Raw genomic sequence first — 27,657 nt, 5'->3', positions numbered from 1 at the left:
ATCTATGTAGGGTACAGTAAACCTTGCAAATAAAAGCCAAACACACCAATCATGAGTAAAAATGTTGATAAAAATGATACTAACTTCTTCTAAGTAATGGTAAAAGGAAAATCAGCTTGAGAAACTATTTTATAATACATAAAACAAAGAATTAATATGCAGAATATAAAGAACCATAAATAATTTTTTTAAAATAAAAACTAACTACCAAACAGAAAAATGGGCAAAGACTATGAACAGGCAATTCAGAAAGAAAAAAAAGGTTATTAAATAAACAAATAAGAAGATGCTCAAATGCACTAGTAAGCAGGGAAATGCAAATTAAAACAACAGTAAAATACTCTCACCCTCCTCAAATTGACAAAAATAAAAATCTGACAATACTCTAAAACAACTGAATCTACTGATCAGTCTTAAAGTTAAAAATGCTATATAGGTAGCAATAACAAGTATACAGCACACCTATGAAGTATTCTTCCAAAATACTTTAATGAAGATTAAATCTTCATTTAATCAAACTCCTAGATCTAACAGTTTATAGGAAATACAGGAGATTAAAGAACATGTTAAAAAAAAACACCTGAGACAGAAGCAGCAAAATCTTGAGTATGGCAAACTCTACAGAACAAACTACCCAGAGGAAAAGAGAGAAATTTTTAGATGAGAAGAAACTTAACCAAATTTAATCTGTGAACCTGGTTCGCATGTGAATTTGAACAAACCTCTGAAAAAAAATTATGAGCTAAGTGGAAACATGCGAACATTGGACAGTTGATGATACTAAGAAATTGCTGTTAATTCTTTTAAAGTGCAATAATGGAATTGTTGTTACATTTATATATGTAAAGAATCCTTATATTTCAGATACATACTTTAGTATATATTATATACCTTAGTAATTATAGATGAAATAATATGTGGAATTTCCTGTGAAATCACCTTTGAGAATGAAGAAGTAGATAGGGATATAAATGACACAAGACTGACCACATGCTGATACTTGTCAGAGCTGGATGATGGATACATGGAGTTATGAGATTTCATATATTATCACCTCTACTTTGATGTCCATATGAAAATTCTCATAATATAAAGACGTTTTTAAATCTGACAATGCTAAATCATAGAACAAATGTGGGAAAGGGAAATTTTCATACATTGCTGAAAGGACTAAAAATTAATACAGGTTGTCAATCCCTCATGTAAGATTTTGAAATTTAAAAAGCAGAGAAAACAAAATTGTTTGGAATACATTTGGCTGTAAAACCTGGTGTGAACTTCATGGGGCTATTTATAGTCTTTATTTATTCCTTTTACTGTAACTATATTTGAGCATGTAATATTGCCTATAGAATACTTGCTGGGAGCATTCTATAATATTATCATATTACAGTCCAAAAAATTTAGAATTCTGAAATACATCTGGAAAAAAAATTTCGAGAAGGGATTTGGACCTGAACTATCATCTCAGAGAGCAACTTGTGATAATCTTGCGAAGACAAAGTGAGCATACTTCACATACTTCACAACTTCTTTAATGCACACAAAACTAAAAAACTAGTTTGGACTTCTGACCCAAAGAAATTGTGTTTCAAACTAATATTCTAGAAAACTACTCACACTTTTGAACAGAAAATATATATTTTGGAGGTTAGACTATCAAATTCTTTGTAATATTGAAAAGTTGGAGACAACATAAATGATCATTAGTAGAAAAATAACTACAGTTTGGTCACATGCTGAAAAGACCAAATTTAAGCAACAGTTTATTATGTAATAGTCCATATTATATGATATTAAATTATATAATAATGAAATAGAATTAACCAGAATCTGTAAGTATCAATATAGATAATTTTCAAAATGAGTGTGTCAAAAGTTTACTTAATAATGTCTATATTTTACTATTTACGTATACTTTAAAATATTTAGAATAATAAAAAATATTATAAATACAAATATGTATGATGAAGTACAAAAATACACACCATATTCATACAGTAGCTGCCTGAGGAGAGTTAAGAAGGGATTAGACAATAGGGAGGGAATATATGTATACCTATGGCTGATTCATATTGATGTTTCACAGAATACAACAAAATTCTATAAAACAATTATCCTTCAATTAAAAAATATATTAATTAAAACAAAAAAAAAGGGATTAGAACTAGGCAGGAGAATAAAACCTGTGCAGAAGGGGTTACGTTTATCTCATCTTCCTCTAAGGAGTTCTCTTTACCCTCAGAGGTCCAAGATGAGTCTACAACTCTTCGTGTAGAATTGCTCACCCCACATAGTTTTGAAACAAATAACTTATTCTTAGGTTCTTTGTGGTCTGACTAGTCCTAGGATGACACTTTGGGACTTGCTTGAAACTCTACTACTTTAGTAAGTACTAGCACAGTGTTTGAGAATGCTGTAACACACCTGATGTTAGAATATCAGAATTCTATATCATAATTCCAAATTGTATACCAATACTATACAGTATCCCCAGAGTTATTAAGCTATATAAAACAAACAGTGATTTTTTTTTCCCCACAAGACAAATCAAGACAGAAGGAAAGAATATCTGGATTGGATGGGGGGGGGAAATCCAACTACAATAGGTTCACATATTTAAAATAATAAAACTGCTCTATGGCTTAATTTTTATTAAATAGATCTACCTTGAATTTAATTATTTACTTCTCATTTTTCAGTATAAAATATTATTTATTTACCCTAACATACTAAAATATAATTTTACAACATAAAATAATTGGTTATATTTACTGTAAGTTTTCTTTTCAGTTTAATACACATTTTCACCAATTAACAGTCAGTTGTCATCTACCAAAATAAAAATGTATCACCTTAGGAAAATCACATTTTCACAATGGATCATGGCTGCTGCTGAACTTTTAAAAATAAATCTTTACTAAAGTACCTGCATTGACAAATGGGATTCCATCATATGGGACATACTGGGATTTCCACATCAAGCGCGTAGCTGGCTTGGCTGGGCTCGGAGACTGGCGGGTCCCCCAAACACTCTGTGTTTGCTGCTTGTGAAATGTTAGGACGCTTTCCAATTCAGTCTCACTTACACAGTAGCCACGGTATGAATCTCCAATTTTCTGCATGTAGAAATTCAGTAACAAAATTATCAACAATTGTGCTTCATTGTACAAGAAATTTAATAAGGTGGTTGCCTAAGATGAAAGACTCATAATCTTGCAAAAGAGAATGTTATTTCTGCTCTCAGGTCAATGGTGTCTATTACAACCAGTAGGTCTGAGCTGAATTCAAACATCATCATCAAAAAGATATTTTGTAGTAGTTTGTTAGAGTATAATGCCAAACTCACTGCCAAAGTATCTTTATTAAAACCTTGTTTGAGAGAATTAATACTTAGTGAAAATAGCTTGAAGAACATATTGTGTATTGATTCTTCCAAATAAAATTCTATCCTCGGATCCAACTAGATCAACATAAAATTAGCCACAAAGTACTGGTTCCCTGTGGGGCTTCTTCTACTGAAATAGATTTTTTTTTTAATGTATTTATTCATTTATTTATTGGCTGCAAGGCATGTAGGATCTTAGTTTCCTGACCAGGAATCCAATCCATGCTCTCTGCAGTGGAAGCATGGAGTCTTAACCACTGGACCATCAGGGAAGTTCCTGAAATAAGATTTTGATATGATGAATGAATCTATTTGAAAACCTATGAAAATTGTGATCATTATCTCTTATAAAAAATGATGTCAAAGAATTTGCTTATTATATCAATATTCTATTAATGAAGATCTTCCTCTGAGAGAAATTCTGGCCTAGTATCAAAAATAGTTACGGTTTTCTTTTATCTTACGGAAATTAACATAATTGCTTTTACCTAACATATACAGACCTTAGTAACTAACTAGGTTTCCCCTTTTGAAATGTAGATACTTAGATTACAGATGTGTGCGCATGTAAACACACACATATAATTCATTAAGATAAACATTCTTACTTTCAAGTCATACTTCCATTCTTGTTTTTCTTTATTCTTCAGCTCCCATTTTAACTTCTACCTTGCTAATTTATTTTTAAGCATTTTTGTAAGCTGTCTTAAATTCTCCCTGAAACAAGGCAATGTATAAATATATCATATAAATAAATTGATAGTATCTATCTTGTATCTCTCAACTAAGAAAAAAGCTTTCTCTATACCAATAGACTTCTCTATACCAATTGGACTTCCCTGGTGGCTCAGATGGTAAAGCATCTGCCTACAATGCAGGAGACCTGGGTTCAATCCCTGGGTCAGAAAGATCTCCTGGAGAAGGAAATGGCAACCCACTCCAGTATTCTTGCCTAGAAAATCCCATTGACGGAAGAACCTGGTACTCCATGGGGCTGCAAAGAGTCGGACATGACTGAGCAACTTCACTTTCTTTCTTTCTTTATACCAACAGAGAATTTTTTTTAAACTGTGATCTCTTAAACTGAAATGCATTTAGATCTAGAACTGACTCCATGTAATGGCAACCCATTCCAGTACTCTTGCCTGGAAAACCCCACGGACAAAGGAGCCTGGCAAGCTACAGTCCATGGGGTTGCAAAAAGTCGGACAGGACTGAGCAACTTCACTTTCATGTTTCTCCCTTATAGGGAATAAGAGCAGAAATGTGGAATAGGGATCTTGTTGATCCTAATTAGACTAAATATTTCACCTGGCAAGAATACAGTTAACAAAAGTAAGGTATGAACATACTGTTGTACGTACACTCTGAGCCGTAATAAAAAGAGACAATCTAATGCCAAACAATACATTATCTATTATTTCCCTTAAAAATAATGAAAATGCCTGTGCTTATGAATTTTCTTCTAGCCTAGATAGTTCTTCATCAAAATATCCCCTACAAATAAAAGTAGGGACATAAAGTCTAGCTATGACATGTTTTTACAAATAAAATAGAGTATATAATGTTGTCAGTGAAAGGAAAAATTCAGAACTACAATGTAGTCAAACCCATATCAGGAGATAAAAGTTTAATTCAGTATTGAAATTTTTCCAACTAGTAAATTTTGGTCAAATCTAAAAAATGCCTATAAGGAAAACATCATTAAATAGAAACTCAAAAAAGTAAAAAGGACTAGGAAACAGTATTTTAAAGCAAAATGCATAAAATATTTCTTCAGTCATTAACCAAAAATGTTTTTCACTATTGATACAGCTTGAAGAAAAAAAAAAGAATCCTTCACTGAGCTAATTCAGGCTGTTAAACAGTTTCAACTAATTTCTTGCAAGATATATGATGTTAGATAAGCTACACAATGTACCATGGTATAAAATGAAGTAATTTGGCCCTTTAATTGCCAATGCTTTAATGTCCATAGCATTTAATGAAGTTTATAATAATGATTTTTAAAACTTTCATCAGGACCTCTTTGGTGGCACAGTGGATAAGAATCCACCTGCCAATGCAGGGGACACGGGTTCGATTCCTAGTCTGAGAGGATTCCACGTGCCATGGAACAATTAAGCCTGTGCACAACTACTGAGCCCTCGCTCTAGAGCCCATGAACTGCAACTACTGAGACCCCATGTGCCGAGAGCCTATGCTCCACCAGTAAAGCCACTGCAACAAGAAGCCCGCACACAGCACTGAGGAGTGCCCCACTTGCTCCAACTAGAAAAAACCTGCACAGAAATCAATGAAGACCCAGCACAGCCAAAAATATATAAATTTCATGGTTGACAAATCATTGTGTTTTTTTAAAAAAACAACAACAACAAAACCCTTCATCAAAGAACAAGAATAGTAACTTTAGGAAGAAACCATTGAAAAACCATGACTAACAAAAAGGTGAGGGGAAAAAAAATCTTACTGTCTGTACATACATATAAGTATGTAACTTAGAAAAGCAAAAACAATGATAATGTCCTAACAAACGTAATACATCGTTTGACTTCATGATAAGAAATTTCCTCAACATGTTAAAACCGATGTAATGCTTTTCCTTCTCGTATTTTAAGAATGTTTAAAACAATGAAGCATTTTAATAATTAAATACTAATTATCATGTATGGTTTATATGTAGAAAACCATGATCCCTTCCCTCAAAAAGTATACAGTCTAAATGTTATGTAATAATGAATAACCCAAGATAGCAAATAATTAAGAATGGTTATGGTAATCATTTTCAAAGAATTTTAAGAGAGAAATAGGCAAAAAATAACTATTAGAATATTTCAGAAAAGAAATATAGGACTTGCACTGGGATTTGAAGAATAGTAGTTAGAAAGGTAAGTAGAAGAAAAAAAATAACATTAGGAAATGGATATAAAAACAATTGAAGGGGGTATAAAGGAAGATTCTGAAGTGCTAGTATAAAGTAAGAAGACTGGGCTAATACAAATGAAAGTTAAATTGGAGAAAAGTAAGAAATAAAATAGGACAAGATTAAGTGATATCAGATTACGAATGATCTTGAAAGCTAGTAACAAGTGGCTAAATGATGTGGAAAAAATAACACTGAGCTTACTGGGCAGTGAGAAAAGATAATGAAAGTAGTATGTAAAGATAAGTAGCTTTAGGGACTTCTCTAGTGGTACAGTGGTTAAGATTTCACCTTCTAATGCAGAGAGTGTGGATTCAATCCCCTGGTCAGGGAACTAAGACCCCACATGCTGCTGCTGCTGCTAAGTCATGTCAGTAGTGTCAACTCTGTGCAACCCCATAGACGGCAGCCGACCAGGCTCCCCCGTCCCTGGGATTCTCCAGGCAAGAACACTGGAGTGGGTTGCCATTTCCTTCTCCAATGCATGAAAGTGAAAAGTGAAAGTGAAGTGGCTCAGTCATATCCGACTTTTAGGACTTCATGGACTGCAGCCCACCAGGCTCCTCCATCCATGGGATTTTCCAGGCAAGAGTACTGGAGTGGGGTGCCATTGCCTTCTCCACACATGACTCATGGCCAAAAAGCCAAAACATACAAAACAGAAGCCATATTGTAACAAATTCATTGAAGACTTTAAAAATGGCCCACATCAAAAAAAAAAAAAAAAAGATTGGTAGTTTTAGAAAACCACACAGTAAGGACTAGAAATGGAAGATTCAAAGAGATTAATGGGAAGGCTGTTACTATAACTGAGTTCAAGATTATAAAAAGCTGTGGAAGAGGCTCTTTTTAAACCACTTTAAAGGAAAAACTAAAAATATCAGGTGATTATCTAAATATGGGAAAATAAATTAATCGAAAACTTTATATCTAAGAAAATGGTATTTGTCATTATACAGACAAGAAATTTAGGAAGTAGAGCTAGTTATGGTATGTTAGATAATTTCTGTTTAGGATATGGTGAATTTGAGGTAAAGTTCAAGTAAAGCTTCAAGTAAGTAGCTGGAGATCTGGGACAAAAGCAAGGGAAGAATTAAAGAACTGGTCATAGAGAATTGGGATCATTTTTATAAAAGTGAGAATTTAAAGTCAACAAAGTTGGGAAGCTCTTCAAGGGATAAGAAGTAGAGAAACAAGATAAGGTCAAACAGTGAACCTTGAAGAATTTCCACTGAGAATATGAAAACAAATAAGTGCAGGCAAAGAAAGAGAAGGAATGATTAAAAGATTAAACATAAAGAAACATGAAGTTTCATGGAAGACAAGGAAAAGATTGTAAGAGAAGAAATGAAAATGAAGAATGAAGGGATTTATATGATCTCTGCTTTAACAGATCTTATAATCCCTAAGGAATAAAATAATAGATGAGGAGCACAAACATAAAATATTACAGACACAGCCTCTATTAGTTATACTCAAAAGTAGACAATGAATTATAGTTATAATCAACTAAGTCAATCTACATAAGGATTACTTTTTTTTTTTTTTTTAAGGATTACTTTTTAACTCACCTCACAGCTCCTAAGACGGCAGGCCCATATAGGTGTGTTAGAAGAAAGTGGCTGGAGTGGAGCCAAAAGAGGTTCTTCAAGTATCCTGGGATACGTAAGAATATATATTAATATATATTACCAGGTACACAGACACACAGAGCATTCAGTTGCTTTTTCCTCTTGCCAGTCAAAGACAATACTGAAGTCATCAAGGAGAAACTGTAATGATGAAAGATTATTCTGATGGCTGTAACTATGCTTTTTTTCAATCATTAGTATTTTATCAATTGCTAACAAATTCAGCTGCTTTATATGTCTTTCTCAGAGCTTATTTTGTATTCTTATACATTTTTCATTTCACAAAAAATGGGCTAATAAACCATCTTCAAGTGACTTATTAATAGTAACACGATATTATGTCTAAGATTAAATGTCACTTAACTTGTTAACTTTAAAATATTTTCATAGAACAATTAAAATATAAATACAAAACCCATGTCTATATTTCCCTAAATTATTATAAAGAGTGTTATTTTATGGCAAAAATAAAAGTTGAAATAGATATGAACAAAAAACATTTTAAACAATTTACTACAGAGGTGATAAAATGTGATGCATAAAATGTGATGAACCATTAAAAATTATAGGGCCTAGAATAGATATTTCTTTACTTTAAAAACTCTATTAATGCTAGATGTTTTCAGGTTTCTTCAAAGATAACAAGCAAGCGTCACTGAGGTAAAGTAGCACTTTGATCTTTTACAGCTTCTAAAGTAGTTTTCTTGTTGCCAAGATGCTATCAAAATGATTTAAAGATGTACTTGATGATGACTTGTTTCATTTCTTGCATTTCTGATCTTCTCTATAGGCAGCCAGCTGTAAATGTGATATCGTAAAAAGTGATTTCCATGGTGATATACAAAGATGAGCTCCTCCTTCCCACTGACTCACCTGGTCACTGTCTTTTTGGGCAATGTGAGGGATGCCTGTGGATGAAGAACGTAACTACTGTTACTGTCTGCTAGAGCATCCACTCTTACAGCTGGTAAGTTTCTGTCACTCGGTTTCTCTTCAGAGACATCTTAACAAGAGAAAGAACAAAGCAACATTAATACCTTAAAAGACGATGAGAATGTAACTAACTGAAACTAATATATTTGAAACAGGAAAGGGAAGATATGCTCTGAAGCTAAAGATAATAAAACTTATAATACTTTACTGAGAATTTCTCTGATAAACTTGCTTTTAAACTGTAAAACTGATTATTGAAGCTTTATAATTAAGTTTTGGAACTTATATTGAACAGCTAGGATATAAAAATGGCAGAAGTAACATATTAAAAGAACCTCAATATAACAAGAAAATGTAAAACTAACTCCTTTTTGTTTCTATATCATGTTTATGTTTTCTGAAAACTATGTTTTTTCTCTTAAGTTTTAACAACTGCTATCAAAGACACAGAATCATAACACTAAATTAAGAATATCTACCCTAAATCATTATCTAAGAAAAAATCACAACAGTGTAGCTATGATGTTAGAAAAGAGATTCAAATAGATGGAAAAGGAAAGAAAGCAAAAGGAAGAGAACTAATAGGGATAATAGGGATATTAAATAGGTAAAGAAAGAATAAAATAAATAAGGAGCATGATTCTTTCGGAATCTGAAGGAACAAAGTAAAGAAGAAGAGAGCAAAGAGGACATGAGAAGAATATTTTACAAATGAATGTCATATGCCTAACAACAATATTGATAAAAATACAAATATAAAAATGTCTCCAGTAGCTATTAGCACTATGTTCTTGTTATTATTGCTGTTATTATTACTGTTATTAAAGTTAAGAAGAATTTATTTTATGCTCACTGGTCATTTGGGAGGAAGCAAGAGTCAACCAGCTTCATAGAATTCCAAAATGAAATAGACAGCTAACCTAGACAGGAGTTGAAAAATGAACTTGAAATTTATTTGGGCTAAGAAACTTTTTCTAATCATTCAGTTCACAATCTTACCCAAAGAAATCCACTTTAGCACTGACTTTCATGGGGTGATTTTCTGAAATATACATTTGTTCTTTAAAACATTCTTAAATCCCTTATATCCCATAATTACTCACCTTGAGGACTATTCTCATCCACAAGTGGTCCCTGAGGTATAATCACTTGTGTCATTCCTGTCTGGGGAGATGGAATTACACGCAGCACCTGTCCATTTTCTGATGGGCTGGCAACAATCATCTTGGAAGCATTTTAAAAAAATCAAGTGCATAAGTCTATAATGATTCAACAGAATCACTACTTAGAAAACTGTTAGACATGCCTACCTCAACAATGGATACTATCATTTCCCTCACTTAATAGATGAAAACACAAGGTACATAACATTTTATTTCCCCCCAAAGTCTCTCAGTCGATAAACGGTAAAACTAGGATTCAAAACAGGTAGTCTGACCCTATGTTCTATGATCTTAATCATTGCATGGGTATGAAGTCTAATTACTTAGTAACCTGAACACGTCTCTGACTGGATTAAAGATAATTTACTTTTTTCTACTTACTGTATTATCCACACGTTTGACCTATTTGTGTGATAATCACTAGTCTCATAGTTTAATTTTCATTTAAAAACAGTAACTTGTAAAACGTTTAGTTAAACAGGATTTTTATATCTCCGCATTTTTTATATGCTGTCTTGATCCATAAAGAATAATAGACTGCCCCCAAAGTCTGAAAACATACAGAAATTGTATATTTATTATTTCCTTTGTTTTTTTCTCAGTTTAGCAAATGAATTCATTGCCTCAAATTTAGAGGAATGTAAACTGAGAAAGCATGTAAGCTGAAGAAAAACATTTTGAGCCTATGATTTAAAATATAACTAAAATATTATTTAAAAATAAGTTTATCCTTTATTTCCAGACTTTCTAGACACCTTATAAACTTTATTACCTAAAAAACTACTAACAGTTTTACTGCTTTACCCAAAAACCCCTGTCTTCAGTTTTCCCTAAGGCAGGAAATTCTCCTTAAGCATTCCAACCTACTTTGTCAAGTCTCACTTTTGGTATGTAAAACATGGAAACATTACTAATGGCCTGATAGAGACAGTATTCTTACTCGAGGGTCATTTGAAAACCTTTACATTTGGGGGGCGGCAACAAACCTAAACCCCAACAAAATAGAATGCCTTAAGTATAATCATAAACATTTCCCAGAAATTCAGATTAGGAATTCTCTCCTTCCCCCAATGTTTATCATGTTTGTTGAGCTAAACATATCTTGCCATACCTCTTATCACCTCAGCATGAAAAAAAACCTGTAAACCCTGATGATGACAACTGCTTTTCATTTGTTGAATTCATTCTAGTGGCAGGACTTTCCTTAATCTTCATGAACTATATACATTTTGTACATGAGGAAATAGTTACACAGAGGCTACAAAACCCATGCAAGGTAACAGAGAGCTATATATACAGTTCTGAGCTGAAATTCAAACCCAAGCAGCCCTACTCCTTTTAACCACTACTCTGTACTGCCTTAGTCTTCTACCCATAATCGCAAGTGTACTATGTTGCATCCCAATACCTGATGATGCTACTTAACCTAAAAAAAAGACAAAAAGAAAACAATACAAAAACCCTGCTGGACTTTAAAAGGCAATAATAATAATAGTTTTAAATTCTTTCCATATAAATGAGATTAAATATACGTGAAAAATATTTCATTCATTCTTATAAAAGTGTTGTGGTTATTTTTAAATCCAAATATATATATATATAATAAAGTTATAATTTATTCAACCATATGGAAATTTCATAATTAAGAATAATTTATGAAATATCCTCTTAATTTTGAAACTGTTTCTCAACAGTGAAAAAGAATCTCCTCTATTTTCTGTTTTCTTACCTTATTCCACCTGGTACCTTAAAAACTATTTTCAATTCCTATAATTTGTCAATGGTGATGATAACATTACTGCTTCTATTACCAAAAAAGTAATCATCTTTAATCTTTGCTATGAAAACAAACATAGTTTTGAAGAGTCATCTGCTGCAATACATTCTATTTGAGGCCCACCACAAATAGGCTTCCCTGGTGGCTCAGATGATAAAGCGCCCGCCTGCAATGTGGGAGACCCGGGTTCGATCCCTGGGTTGGGAAGATCCCCTGGAGAAGGAAATGGCAACCCACTCCAGTATTCTTGCCTGGAGAATCCCATGGACAGAGGACCCTGATAGGCTACAGTCCATGGGGTTGCAAAGAGTCGGACACGACTGAGCAACTTCACTCCACAAAAATTATCAGAAAATCTTGGCTAATGAGTAGTTTTATATTTACTGGGCTCTTTGTGTACAATATTTCTAGTAAATAAAAAACATCATCCCTGATTCATTCTAAAACCTCCTTCCATCCATAGGAGATTCACCCACTACAGAAACTTTGCTAGTTCACTGATAGCTTAAAAAAAAGTCATTTCTTACAAAAAGCTCTACTTGTTGGGAGGTACTGACAATGGGGAAAGCTATCTATGCATATATGAAGGTAGGGGGCATATGGGAGGGAAATCTGTATTTTCTGCTCAATTTTACAGTGAACCTAAAACTGATCTTAAAATTAAAAGTCTATTAAAATAAACAATAAAAATTAAAAATCTCCACCAAGTTTCCCAGAATATCACCAGCTTCTGATCTTTGGTTCTTTGGAGAAAGTAACTAGTTACATTCCATTTGTTGCTTACATTTAATTTCCAAGTTCCTGACGTGTTTCCTTATTTCACAACTTCAAATAACTCTCTATATCACCTCCTACCCCAAACAGTGTAAAAATCACCTTTATAATTACTGCAGATAGGAAATTTAATACAATTACAGAGAGAATGAAACCTCCAACTTTTTTCAGACCCAGATAAATAAATAATTTTAACATGCTTTTTAGGAAAGTTACCATGTGTAAAATGAGCACCCTTCATACATTCAGACTCTTGTATCCTTCCATTAGAAAATACAGACTTTCTAAACGTTCTGATAGAAACTAGAATAAATTTCAAATATCAAGGGAAATTACAGAAGCATTTCATTCTGAACATGAAATATTAAAATGGATCTGTTCACATCTAAATTATTTGTTGTTTATTAATCTCTGCTGGTGATACAGTATGGTTACAGAAGCTTACCCTTACTTTGCATTTCTTTTTTTTTCCTTACTTTGCATTTCAGTCCTGAAGCCCAGAAAATGTTGAGCTTGAACATAACACAAAAAAGTTGTCTACAATTAGCCCCCTCTCAGTCAATAACTCTCAACCCCAAAATTTAACTGGATTAAAAGGGAGCCAAAGGACATAGATTAACTCTAGAATGCTCTAGACTAGAAACAAAAACAAAGACTAATTTTGGGTTATTATAAATGGTTGCCTGAAAGTGAAAGTGAAGCAGCTCAGTCGTGTCCGACTCTTTGCGACCCCATGGACTGTAGCCCACCAGGCTCCTCTGTCCATGGGATTCTCCAGGCAAGAATACTGCAGTGGGTTGCCACTTCCTTCTCCAGGGGATCTTCCCAACCCAGGGATTGAACCCAGGTCTCCCACATTGCAGGCAGACGCTTTAACCTCTCACCCAAATGGTTGCCTACTTAAACATAGCTGATATTTGAAGTTAAGATTTTAAAAGTAATTTTTATTATTGAATTAAAATTCACTGTAGGAAAATTTGAAAAAACAACCAAAACAGATATATTATTGTTCATATTATTGCTAATATAAGTATATTATTAATCAGAGAGCAATTTAGAAGTTTTTCTCAATTTTATTTCAATCAAAACCATCTTTCACCTCTATTACTCAACTTATGACTTGGTCATAAATACTTCTGGCTAACAATTTAAAGCACCATTTTCAATTTTATAAATTGTTATTCACATGACATCTACATATTGACCTACAAAATCAATAAGGGTATGTCTAAATTCCATCATTTCATTGGTACTTTCATCGCTTTCTTTTTCTTCAAGAAAGCACACCAGCATGTGGCATGCAAATCAGTAAATGAGATACTGATAGAGCAAATAACCTTGAGTTCAGCTAAAGGCATAAACAAAAAATAAATGTAAGTTATATGTAAGCTCTGGCACGTTAGCACTAGTGACCAATTACGTTACATTTCCAACTGCTCTCAAAGCACAAGTTTGCCTAGACAAGGTGGTAGCTGTGTCTATTGGTTTGAAGTACTATTTGTGGTTCTGAAAGGAAATAATCTATTACGTTTTATTTCTGATTGCACGACACAGCATGCATTAGTTCCCCAACCAGGGATCAAACCTGAGCCCATAGCAAAGAAAGCATGGAATGTTAGCCACTGGACCAGCAGAGAATTCCTAGGAGATCTTTTAAAATCCTTACATAACTTAAAAATGAGTATCATAGAGACAGTGTTTTCAAAGGAATGTAAATCAATAGTGTCAAGAAATTAAGATCATCAAGTTAGACTAATACATTTTGCCAAACAGCAGAAAATTGGTTATTTTAAAAACCTACTCACCATTTGTGCGTTAGAATCCCCCAATGACTGAAGCTCATATTGAACAGGTTGCCCATTTTGGTCCACTAGATGGAATTGCTCTGCAGAGAGGGTCTGTGCCTGAGTCAGGGGCCCTGGTATATTCTGAGATGTGAGTGAACCGTCCTCTTCAGGAGTAGTAACGGGTAAAACTCTAGGCGAACCATCTTGTCCAAAAGAAGGCTCACTGGAGTCCATATAGGTTAGATGCTTTTGCAAACAAAAAAGTCACTTGAGTGTTTGTAAAATATGTCACAATTTTTTAAAACAGAGAATGTTTATGATAAAAAAATGGAAACATTCATTTTTCAGTTCATTATTCACTTTACTTTTTGTAAGGGTTATCAATTCAGACTGATCTAGACAGAAGTTGTTAAGTGAAACTGTTGAATTTTATTATTATTTTACTGCAAATTGTTCACTGGAATACAACGTGAAATGATGAAACATAATTCAACATGCAGATTTTCCTTTATACATAAATCTTCATGAATATATCACTTTCTTAAGTTCTATAATATAAAATTAAACAAATGATAGGATTATGGAAAATTAAATGTTAAAATTCTTGAATATATTAAATATAATACTATTTGTTTTCCCTTTGAATGAAAAAAAGTTCCCAGTTGAATCCCTACTTCAAATACCTGAGAATCTGTTTTTGACTCTTCAGAATCATTATGGTTGACTTTTAATGAATCAACAGACTGTTCCATGCTGATATCATATTCAATTCCATTTTATTCTGTTGTTTAACAGCTGAAAGAGTTTAAATGCCTGATCAAATAAAATACATAATATTTTTATAGAATGTTTGTCTTAAATAAATTCCTCATCTCTCTGTATTACCCCACACAACTCAGGTTAAGTAATTTATACCCTATAAGATTAAGAAAATAAATTTGTTAAATGATTTGCAAAGGCACCAGAGTAAATTCAAGGCAGAGCAAAGATTAATGTTATGTACTTTACTCACCCTATCCTTAATTATACATATGTACTGGTTTATTCTGGAGAAGGAAATGGCAGCCCACTCCAGTATTCTTGCCTGGGAAATCTCATGGACGGAGGAGCCTGGTGGGCTGTAGTCCATGGGGTTGCAAAGAGTCGGGCACGACTGAGCAACTAAAACACTGGTTTATTAAGATTGTTGCTACGTGACAGACACTGTTGTTACATGCTTTCAGACACTTCTAAAATTCTCATTTTACCAAGATTTACTCTAAATGAAAATGTTTAATTTTATGAGATGTGCCATATGATAGCATTACAGAATTTTAAAAGATATTTTGGTGCAGATGGAGATTATATACATACAACTCTTACCATAACAGACAACCATACCACTTAACACTGGAATGACAAGCTTTGAAAAGGAAGAAATATGTATTCCAAAAAGATTAGGTCTAGTACAGTGGTTTTCAACAGGTGGTGATTTTGCCCCTACATACACCTCCAACATCTCCTTACTCCCTGGGGATATTGCTAAATCACTGTATGTAAAACAATAAACTTTGACCCTTACTTCATATCAAAGATTAACCTGAAATGTATCATATACTATAAAACTATAAAACTTCTAGACAAAAGCAGTAGAGAAAATCTTTTTGACTTTGGGTTTAGCAGAGACATCTTAAACAGGACACAAAAAGCATGAAATATAAAAGATAAAAGTCTACAAATTGGACTTTTTAAAGACAGTGTTCTGTAGTCAAATGGTCTGGGTCTGAATTTCAGCTTTATACCTAAATTAGTTAACTACTCTGAGATTTAGAAAGTGATGAAATTTGCTCATTACAGATCAGGAATATATTTGCAGAACATACACCTGGAAAAAACTTTTTCTGTATTCGAACTCTGTAAAGAACTGCTTTGGCTCAGTTATAAGACAACAACCCAATCAACAGTAGGCAAAATATTTGAAGGACACTTCACTAAAGAAGCCACAAAACTATAGCTGCTGCTGCTAAGTCGCTTCAGTCGTGGCTGACTCTGTGCGACCCCACAGACAGCAGCCCACCAGGCTCCCCCGTCCCTGGGATTCTCCAGGCAAGAACACTGAAGTGGGTCGCCATTTCCTTCTCCAATGCATGAAAGTGAAAAGTGAAAGTGAAGTCGCTCAGTTGTGTCCGACTCTTAGCGATCCCATGGATTGCAGCCTACCAGGCTCCTCCGTCCGTGGGATTTGCCAGGCAAGAGTACTGGAGTGCGGTAAAACTATAGCTAGAGCAAGACAAATGCTGTATGACCTCTCTCACATGTGGAATCTTAAACAAATGCAAGCTCACAGATACAGAGAACAGACTAGTGGCTGCCACAGGCAAGGGGGTTGGCAGTGGGAGATATGGATGAAGGGGGTTTAAAAAAAAAAAAAAGGAAGAAAATTCCCTGGCAGTCCAGTGGTTAGGACTCAGTGCTTTCACTGCTAGGCCTGGGGTTCGATCCCTGGTTGGGGAACTAAGATCCCGTATGCCATGTGGTGCAGCCAAAAAAATAAAAACAAACCTTTCTAAAAAAAAAGTCTTATATTTAAAAAGCAATCAGAGTGCCTGTAAACTAAAGCCAGTAACAAACCATAGTACATGAATTTAAAAATTATCTTGAAATTTTTGGTTAAGTTACTGCACTCTGGACAAGGTTGCAGTTAGGGTGAACAAGAAAATGTATTACTTCTTCATTAACTTATAAAATAAAAATTGAGAAAGTTTTGTCAGTAAAACTGTATAAAATCGTTGAAGACAGTGTTCTGTAGTCAAATGGTCTGGGTCTGAATTTCAGCTTTATACTTAAATTAGTTAACTACTCTGAGATTTAGTTTTTCTCTACTGTAAACTGGCATTTATACTGCATCTCCCTCACAAGGCTGTTAAAAAGATTAAACAAAATAATGTATGCAAAGGGCTTGGTGCAATTCCCAGAACATTGTCAGTACCTAATAAATTATTCCTACTACCTATAATTATACAAACTAAGATTAAAAATCTGCCTATCTATAAATAATTTGATTCCTGAAGACAAAAATCTGTTAAATATCAGTCATCTCATTGATGTAATCAAAATTTACCTGGGCTTAGTATAAAGCTTCTCAATGTACTTTTCTATACTATCTTTAAAAAATTAAAAAAGTGTTACATTTTCAGATGACTAACAAGTTCTATTTCAATATTACTGTTTTAAATCCAACATCTTGCATGTAGTAAAAAACAAAGGGTCAGTCTAGATTTGATTAAAAAAACCAATATGTCAATTTTTCTGAACTCCAATTACTAGTTCATTAAAGATCCCACTCAGTTCTAAGATTTTATGTTCCTAATAGTTGATTATCTTGATGACTTCTAAAATTAATTTAACTGTCATTTATGAACTGACTTCTAATGTGCACTGAGTATAAAAATAACTATTCAAACAAAAAATGTTCACAGAGTTTAGATCCAATTAATTCAAGTCCTACTGAGGGACTTAAAATTGAAATAACTGCTGTCAAGAATACAATTTTTAAGTAAATTAAATACATTGAGATATTCACTGTCTAGACATGGTGACATTAAGAAATATTTTTGATTCTTGCCTGGGAAATCCCACGGACAGAGGAGCCTGGTGGGCTACAGTCCATGGGGTTGCAAGGAATTAGAAATAAACGAATCTGGATTGCCCTTTCCCAGTGGTCAGAAAATCTGGGCTGTGTTCAGAACCAGAAAGCAGAAAGCCAAAGTCCTTAGGCAGCTGAGATAAAAACCTTTGATGAAAAGAAAAAAAAAGAAATATTTTTGAGACTATTCTAATTTTTAAATACCAGCACTATTAACACAGAATAAAGATTATTAATTTAATTATCATAGCTATAAAATAATTTAATGCTTACTGAATGCTTATCATATTTTTTTCAACCCCCATTGACTGTAGCCTGCCAGGCTCCTCTGTCCATGGAAATCTCTAGGCAAGAATACTGGATTGAGTAGCCATTTCTTTAGAGTGCCTGATGAACTATGGAATGAGGTTTGTGACATTGTACAGGAGACAGGGATCAAGACCATCCCCATGGAAAAGAAATGCAAAAAAGCAAAATGGCTGTCTGGGGAGGCCTTACAAATAGCTGTGAAAAGAAGAGAAGCGAAAAGCAAAGGAGAAAAGGAAAGATATAAGCATCTGAATGCAGAGTTCCAAAGACTAGCAAGAAGAGATAAGAAAGCCTTCTTCAGCAATCAATGCAAAGAAATAGAGGAAAACAACAGAATGGGAAAGACTAGGGATCTCTTCAAGAAAATCAGAGATACCAAAGGAACATTTCATGCAAAGATGGGCTCGATAAAGGACAGAAATGGTATGGACCTAACAGAAGCAGAAGATATTAAGAAGAGATGGCAAGAATACACAGAAGAACTGTACAAAAAAGATCTTCACGACCCAGATAATCATGATGGTGTGATCACTCACCTAGAGCCAGACATCCTGGAATGTGAAGTCAAGCGGGCCTTAGAAAGCATCACTACCAACAAAGCTAGTGGAGGTGACAGAATTCCAGTTCAGCTATTCCAAATCCTGAAAGATGATGCTGTGAAAGTGCTGAACTCAATATGCCAACAAATTTGGAAAACTCAGCAGTGGCCACAGGTCTGGAAAAGGTCAGTTTTCATTCCAATCCCAAAGAAAGGCAATGCCAAAGAATGCTCAAACTACCGCACAATTGAACTCATCTCACACACTAGTAAAGTAATGCTCAAAATTCTCCAAGCCAGGCTTCAGCAATATGCGAACCATGAACTTCCTGATGTTCAAGCTGGTTTTAGAAAAGGCAGAGGAACAAGAGATCAAATAGCCAACATCCACTGGATCATGGAAAAAGCAAGAGAGTTCCAGAAAAACATCTATTTCTGCTTTATTGACTATGCCAAAGCCTTTGACTGTGTGGATCACAATAAACTGTGGAAAAGTCTGAAAGAGATGGGAATACCAGACCACCTGACCTGCCTCTTGAGAAATTTGTATGCAGGTCAGGAAGCAACAGTTAGAACTGGACATGGAACAACAGACTGGTTCCAAATAGGAAAAGGAGTACGTCAAGGCTGTATATTGTCACCCTGTTTATTTAACTTATATGCAGAGTACATCATGAGAAACCCTGGACTGGAAGAAACACAAGCTGGAATCAAGACTGCCGGGAGAAATATCAATAACCTCAGATATGCAGATGACACCACCCTTATGGCAGAAAGTGAAGAGGAACTCAAAAGCCTCTTGATGAAGGTGAAAGTGGAGAGTGAAAAAGTTGGCTTAAAGCTCAACATTCAGAAAACGAAGATCATGGCATCCGGTCCCACCACTTCATGGGAAATAGATGGGGAAACAGTGGAAACAGTGTCAGACTTTATTTTTCTGGGCTCCAAAATCACTACAGATGGTGACTGCAGCCATGAAACTAAAAGACGCTTACTCCTTGGAAGGAAAGTTATGACCAACCTAGATAGCATATTCAAAAGCAGAGACATTACTTTGCCAACAAAGGTCCAGTCTAGTCAAGGCTATGGTTTTTCCTGTGGTCATGTATGGATGTGAGAGAAGAAGGCTGAGAGCCGAAGAATTGATGCTTTTGAACTGTGGTGTTGGAGAAGACTCTTGAGAGTCCTTTGGACTGCAAGGAGATCCAACCAGTCCATTCTGAAGGAGATCAGCCCTGGGATTTCTTTGGAAGGAATGATGCTAAAGTTGAAACCCCAGTACTTTGGCCACCTCATGTGAAGAGTTGACTCATTGGAAAAAACTCTGATGCTGGGAGGGATTGGGGGCAAGAGGAGAAGGGGACGACAGAGGATGAGATGGCTGGATGGCATCACTGACTCGATGGACTTGAGTCTCAGTGAACTCCGGGAGTTGGTGATGGACAGGGAGGCTTGGCGTGCTGTGATTCATGGGGTCGCAAAGAGTTGGACATGACTGAGCGACTGATCTGATCTGATCTCCAGGGGAATCTTTTCGACCCAGGGATCAAACCCTGGGTTGCAGTCAGATTCTTTACCATCTGAATCACCACAGAAGCTCACTTAATAATTACTAGCTAGAATTATTATTATTCTTATTCTGTGATGTAGGACCTAGTATCAACAATTTACAAAAAAGTAAACTGAGGCTCACCGCAAAGTTATACAGTTATCATTTACTGAGCACTTACCACAGTAAAGCACTAGGCTCAGTGTTTTATGCATGTCATTCTATTTAATCCTTTCAACAACCCTGTGATTCAGTTACTTGGTCCAGTTTTACATGTAAGGCATTAAGACTTATTTGTTGTTGTTAGTCATCAAGTTATGTCTGACTCTTTGTGACCCATGGACTGTAACCTACCAGACTCCTCTGTCCATGGGATTTTCCAAGCAAAAATATTGGAGTGGGTTGCCATTTCCTTCTCCAGGGGATCTTCCCAACTCAGAGATGGAAACTGCACCTCCTGTGTCTTCTGCATTAAAGGCAATTCTTTACTGCTGAGCCACCAAGGAATCCCTTTCTTCATCAGTCATGGCTTTAAAGTTTTGTTTTGTTTTTGATAGGTTAGCAAACTAAACGTGCTAAAGAAATTCTTCTTTCATTTCTGTTCTCAACTATTCCTGGTTGAAATTTAATTATAGGCAGTCCCTAACACACAAAAGCCCTCCTACAAGAAATCTAAACATCTCTGACCTCATGAAAAAGCTAGAATTCTAACTATGCAGGAATTGCAGTCACTGAGAAAATATTCTGTAAACAGGTCCAAAAGCAGACCTTAGGACAGAGAGGTAAAAAGTGAAAACAGCTTAGGGGAAAAATTCTGAAAACTTACTCTCAGTTTCCTAATATGTGCCCTGATTCCACTGCAAATCACCCCTTACTGGTTTACTTACATTTTTCTTCATTTACTTTCCCTTACCCTATTTGAAAATTGATCAATGAAATTTTCATTGGAGTTAACAAGGATTTTTTTCTTAAAAAGAAAAACTCTGGAGAGATTATCAGTCATTGACAAATTTGTATATATATTTATATAATAACTTTTTTCCTTTAACATATGTTAAAAACAACTACCCTGAAAAATTGGAACTTGGAGGTTAGAAAGCAAGCACATTTGAGGCTCGGAGCACTTTAAAAGGGATTTTGCAGGCCTGAGTGAGATGCTGCAGTGAAGAGGGAGGGCAGGATGAATGCCCTGGAGAAGTACACTAGTGAAAGTGAAAGTGAAGTCGCTCAGTCGTGTCCGCGACCCCATGGACTGCAGCCCACCAGGCTCCTCCGTCCATGGGATTTTCCAGGCAAGAGTACTGGAGTCGGTGCCATCGCCTTCTCTGGGAGAAGTGCACTAGTGAAAGTGAAAGTGAAGGTCGCTCAGTTGTGTCCCACTCTTTGTGACCCCATGGACTGTATTCTCTGAATTCTCCAAGTCAGAATACTGGAGTGGGTAGTCTTTCCCTTCTCCAGGGGATCTTCCCAACCCAGGGATTGAATCCAGGTCTCCAGCATTGCAGGCGGATTCTTTACCCGCTGAGCCACAGGGGAAGCCCACACTAGTGAAGGGATGGGATAACAACACAGGACGCTTGCCACATGTAAACTACTTACTTCAGAACTTTGACTAGACTGGAATTTTGCAAATGGAAGAAAGGTAACTTCTTTCCTACTGTCTTCTGGAAATTCAAAACTCAAAATTTTCCTTTATGCAGTACGTTTAGTACGGAGTAGTACTACATGATAAAAAAAGGTTTTTGTGGTTATTATAAGAAAAAATGGGTATCAATATCTGTTGACCTGATTTATTGTTGAAATGGAGATTAAAAATACTTTTAAAATTAGACATCCTTTTCAAAAAATAATTTGAATAAAGTGAAAACTATTACTCCTGCCTTCCCTAATTCTTCCATAAATTTGCATTATACTCCTCAATCCTGACAACTTCAGTGATTTAAAATACCCAAATTTCCCATCTAACCTCAATGTCAGCACATACTATAGATTATTATCCCTAACTTTCAATTAACCACCTCCAAGTAAAGTTTCAAAGAATGAAGATATTAAGACTAAATTGCTAGGAATAAAACGTTCTCTTCCAACTGGTAACCATAAACAAAACAAAGTACCCATACATAAAGCGTAATTTGACTTTTTCATTAATATATAATAGATAATAGTTAACTTTTATAGAGCTGTTACTTTCAATTAGTCAAAAAATAAAATTATTACCTTCAGGTAGTAGCTCAAGTTTAAATTCAGGTCTTACGCATTCTACTATCCCCAGAAATACAGAGAGGTATTCCCTCCTTTCCACTGAATTTCTTCCTTTGGGGAGCACTAAATCATGATGGTTGTGACTTCATTTATGTGAAAGTTATAATTATGTCTTCACAGCAGCATTTTTTCTGTAAAGAGAAGGTATTCAATGTATATTTATTTTCCTACACATAGAGAAATCTACTAGCTTTTGTTATGCAGATTTTACTGTAGCCATTACCAGTCTGGTATAGTTAACCCAACAATTAACTCAAAGTGAAACAAAGACTGGAACTACCTTTATGGAAGGCAGCCATTACCTCTCTGTGCTGGGCATTCAGACTAAGGCCCTGTTTCAAACTCTCACATTCTGTAACTGCTACAGAAACAAAGATGTTCACAGGAAATTGCATTTTTCTCCACAAAGGAAATATTTACTGATTGGACATATTTACTAATTTTGAGCCACAGATGCTTGAGAATAAAGGCCCCCCCTCCTTAGACAGCACCTCCTATAAAATCTTGGAATTAAATTGATAAGCTTACTTCCTAAGTAGTATGGAATGGGATAAAGAGAACAGAGAGAAAAAAAGAAAGCATTAAATCTATAATCTAAGGTTAAAAATAACTGCCGTTCAGAACCCACACTAAGGCCATTAAATTTTGCTGGCAAATGCTTTATAGAATATTTCACGTCACATTTTAAGAAGTGGATTTTATCGTATACCGAAAGCAAATAGGAAGAATTGTTAAATTAGAATGTTTTAAATTTATAGGAAAAAAGGGCTTTTTATTATTTATACACATGTATTGAATACATGGTAGAGAGGAAGACACCATTCACACTGTAGTACTCAAATCTCAGTGGACTGTAATAGGGCTACCTCTGTTTTGACTTTGTTCAACAGCAAATTTATTTGCTCAAAACATTAAAGATAATTCTCACTGTTAAGTTCTAAAAAATTGTCTTAATATTTGATTGCTTTGTTGTTGTTTTCTCTAGAGGCTTTTGTGTGGTAAAATTTATCTGTTAAAAGCCAATAATCTAAGAGTAAATCCCAAAACAGGTTAATTGGAAGATGAAGCCACTTAAGTTTAGCTGCTGCTGCTAAATCGCTTCAGTCATGTCCGACTCTATGTGACCCCATAGACAGCAGCCCAGCAGGCTCCCCCGTCCCTGGGATTCTCTAGGCAAGAGTACTAGAGTGGGGTGCCATTGCCTTCTCCGACTTAAGTTAGGGTTTCTCTTAATTCTAGGTACCTTGATTAACGTCCCGAGATTTAAAAGGTATTAAAATCTTATATTTAAAATCAGTGTCTGACCTTTATTAACTACATTAAAAAAATACTGCTCAAAAGTACTTTAGAAAATACAATTTCCCTCATCTTTTAGGGTAGGTAAACAACACAATGTTCCTTCTATGATGTATACAAAATTGCTATGAATCAGTGGTGTCAAAAATTACATCAAGACTCCTAGTTCACAAATATTTTATAGAGTATTTTTTAACAGATGGACTTTGAAAGTTACAGTGTGTTAGAGCAACATCAAAATGGTAAATTTACTCAAATATATATAAACAATAAGCAATCCATTTCAACTTTTCATTTTTCAGTGAAAAAAACTTAAGGTCACTATTCATAGTATTTCTTTTATTTAAGGTTTGCCCTCTCTCCTGGAGAAGGAAATGGCGACTTACTCCAGTACTCTTGCCTGGAAAATCTCATGGACAGAGGAGCCTGATGGGCTGCAGTCCTTGTGGTCACAAAGAGTTGGGCACGACTGAGCGACTTCACCTTCACACATTGGAGAAGGAAATGGCAACCCACTCCAGTGTTCTTGCCTGGAGAGTGCCCAGGATGGGGGAGCCTGGTGGGCTACCATCTATGGAGTCGCAAAGAGTTGGACATGGTTGAAGCGACTCAGCAGCAGCAGCAGCCCTCTCTAGAAACTTCCCTGTAACCTTGGTTTCTACTTATTTCTTACCCTGTACATACCTCTTTTTATCTCTTTGCTCTTTGAGGGATTTACAAATTATTTCATTTAATCTCCACAATGATTCTGAGATAGACCTTATTTCTCTATTTATAGATAAGAAAACCAAAGGTGTCAAGTAACTTGCTTAAGATCACAGAACATTACAGCTCAGATTCAAAACTAAGAAGGAAAAAAATCACCAAAATCAATAGGACTCCAACACCCACGCCATCTTTGTATAAATATCATACCACACCATGCCATTACATACAGAAAAAAAAAAAGTTTAATAAAGAGAAACATTTTCCAACTGTGGTTATCCAAACAACAAAGAGTCTTCATAAGCACCTTAGTAAACAAATCATGTAGGAAATCATTAGAACCAAAAGCTTGAAGTTAATGTTCTAATACAGTTAAGAAAAACATTCAAAAGTAAAAAGACTAATTACTCTAGGTATTATGTAAAGGAAACACCGAATATGACACATAAGCCACTGATGAAATAAAACCAAAGCTCTCATACTAGGTGTTCAGGTATCTTGGAACACCTTAACTAGAATTGTTACAATAACAAAATAATATATATATATATACATATCCTTACATATCCATATAAGGGATATAATACTGTATCCCTTAACTAAAGGTCTCAAGTTAAATGAAAAGTGTATTTTAGTGAATTCAACATTCTACTTTGCAAGTTGAAGTTTTATCTTATTAAGCACATATTTAGGTTCTGTATCTTACTGATCATAGAAAAATTTTTCATTCGAATTAGGATGAACCTGTATTGAGTATCACAATAGTATTGTCTTATTTTGATAAATTTCAAATATGATAGCTAAAAGTGAATTAACCTGAGTACACATTTAAAGCTGCATTTTAACAAATAATATATTATCAACTATCAAAAATTATCTGAAGAACCTATAAGATTTATTTCAGGTTCTGATTTTAAATTCAGACAATTTTACTACTGTAACTAAAGAATCACTTATGATTAAAGGCAAATGATGTTTAAAGCTGTCAAATTTCTTTTTACTTCCACCAAATTCAAAACTATGTTATTACACAGCAAGACTTCAATTGAGAGTTCCAAGTTTCACGTGGTCTAGATAATGCATACAACCCTCACCATGACAATGAATCACGTGGTTGCATGGCCACCGCTTCTATCTACAAGCCCAGTCCTTTCCTAGACCCATTAGCAGAGGTTTTCTCTTATTCCTCTAACCATGAGGCTAGTCTTTCTTAAGTTGTTCACATCAGCAGAGCTCCTAGTTAAACTAATACGTAAAGAACAACCATGGAATAGTTGACATCTACTATTAGGCACTTAATCCCACTGCTGACCAAGATGTGGCACAGAGAGGTTAATAAATAAGAAGCTGAGGCAGGATTAGAACCCAGGCCTTCAGGTTCCACAGTCCGCATTCCAGGAAGGTGAGTAAACTGAAAATGCTCCTAGTTTCATTATCACTGCGCTCTATTAGCAGATTATTTTTCGCTTATAATTCCTCAAATTCCTTCTCATAGTCTATGGTTGACTTAAATATCATGTCTTTTGTAGTACATCTTTAAGCAACGTAATAGAGGAACGCTTCAGTTGTCTACATCTGCACACAGCCCGCTTTGCCAAAACCTTGCAATCCTGTTGTGCCTTACTCTAAAATGCTCTCTTTAAGCCTCCCTCTTGAAACTTTTCTGGCGAACGCCTTAAAAAGCGACTGTGAGAGTTGGATAGTATCTCTCTCCATCCATCCTCCCTCAGAAAAACAACTACATTCCATTAGAATAGTTGTCCGGACCATTTAAAAATAAGATATAGGCCTCTGGGTAATGTCAAGAACAAAGTAAAAAAAAAAAAAAAAAAAGCGCAGGGAGAAGGTGTGGGAGGACGCCTTTCGCTTTCCATAAGGAAGGTCTAAAAGTGAAAGTGAAAGTGAAGTCGCTCAGTCTTGTCCGACTCTTTGCGATCCCATGGACTGTAGCCTACGAGGCTCCTCAGTCCATGGAATTTTCCAGGCAAGCGTACTGGAGTGGGTTCCCATTTGCTTCTCCAGGGGATCTTCCCAACCCAGGGATTGAACCTGGGTCTCCCGCATTGCAGTCAGACGGTTTACCCTCTGAGCGACCAGGGAAGCCTAAGGAAGGTATAAAGGATCTCATAAACAGAAAAAAGAACCCTGAAAAGCGGGGCCGCGCAAAGGACCACAGAGAGGGCGCTCCCGCCCAGGGGTCCAGTCCTCCTCCTCCATGCCAGTGCGTACTCAGGCTCGGCAGCCCTCCTCACGACACCGAACTTGCACCTCCTCCAGCCTGCCTGTCCAGGGCCCGGGGCCCCCGTCCGGGCGGGGGCGGGGAGGGGAGCAATAGGCCTCTTCAGGTGGGGCCCCGAACACGACCCGAGGCGGGGCCCGGAAGACACCACTGAGGCCCGCGGCGCCCGGGGGCGGGGGCTGGCGGTTGCTCAGGGACCCGGCGGGTCAGGAGGTGACAGGAGGAGGAGGCAGCAGAAAGAAAGGGGGGGGGGGGGGGGCGGGTTGGGAGGTAGCGTCTCGCCCGCCGGCGGAGACAGCTCTGCCAAACCTCCGACTTCCCCAACCCCGCCGCCGCAGAGCGCCCTAGAGGGCGAGAAGGGAAGTCCACAAAGTGCTGGAGCAGAGGGGAGAAAATTCAAAACGAGTCTACTCAACCTCGTCTTGGTTCCGAGGCCGCGCCATGGAGACCAGTACAGTGCGCAGCCGCGGCCCACCGGGAGCGCGCAGCGCAGCCGCTTTAGAAAAGATCCTGATCAGCCACCGTCGCGTGTTTCCTTTCTGATTGGTTCTTTTTTTTTTTTTTTTCGTATCCCCGCCTCTCACCTGGATCTAAAGCCTGAGGCTAGTAGAGAAATCTCGGTAGACTGAGAGTTTTGATTGGAAGTATGCTTAGAAATTAAACCCGGAAAGACTTTAGCAAATTAAAGCTGAAGGCCGAGGAAATATAATAGGTCGTTGCCTGGAGTCGGGACGGTTTAGTGCAAAAAAGATAGCCTG

The 27,657-nt window shown here is 35.9% G+C and overlaps 1 protein-coding gene across 14 annotated transcripts in view; it reads right to left on the bottom strand.

The window, feature by feature from the left end:
• Positions 1-27,437, bottom strand: part of CARF (calcium responsive transcription factor) — a 78,602-nt gene extending 51,165 nt beyond the window's left edge. For 6 of the 14 annotated variants that reach the window (XR_003514902.1, XR_003514903.1, XR_003514901.1 and 3 more), the window contains exons 1-9: positions 27,316-27,437; positions 22,615-22,790; positions 21,997-22,118; positions 15,060-15,171; positions 14,395-14,622; positions 9,979-10,099; positions 8,816-8,945; positions 7,883-7,967; positions 2,930-3,119 (exon numbers count right to left, since the gene is read on the bottom strand). Coding sequence is in view for 10 of the 14 variants with exons in the window: in XM_027564698.1 (XP_027420499.1) it covers positions 2,930-3,119; positions 7,883-7,967; positions 8,816-8,945; positions 9,979-10,099; positions 14,395-14,622; positions 15,060-15,128 (823 nt within the window). In the remaining 4 variants the exon portion in view is untranslated. Of the gene's footprint in view, positions 1-2,929; positions 3,120-7,882; positions 7,968-8,815; positions 8,946-9,728; positions 9,796-9,978; positions 10,135-14,394; positions 14,623-15,059; positions 15,190-21,996; positions 22,119-22,614; positions 22,791-26,889; positions 27,065-27,315 lie in introns of those variants that run through there. The other 8 variants (XM_027564709.1, XM_027564727.1, XM_027564735.1 and 5 more) reach the window with 8 other exon arrangements.
• Between the last annotated feature and the right edge of the window lie 220 nt (positions 27,438-27,657).

The sequence above is a fragment of the Bos indicus x Bos taurus genome, chromosome 2 (genome assembly GCF_003369695.1).
Source record: "Bos indicus x Bos taurus breed Angus x Brahman F1 hybrid chromosome 2, Bos_hybrid_MaternalHap_v2.0, whole genome shotgun sequence".
NCBI lineage: Eukaryota > Metazoa > Chordata > Mammalia > Artiodactyla > Bovidae > Bos > Bos indicus x Bos taurus.
Note: the sequence above shows the minus strand (reverse complement) of the source record. Positions and strands in the feature narration are given on the sequence as shown.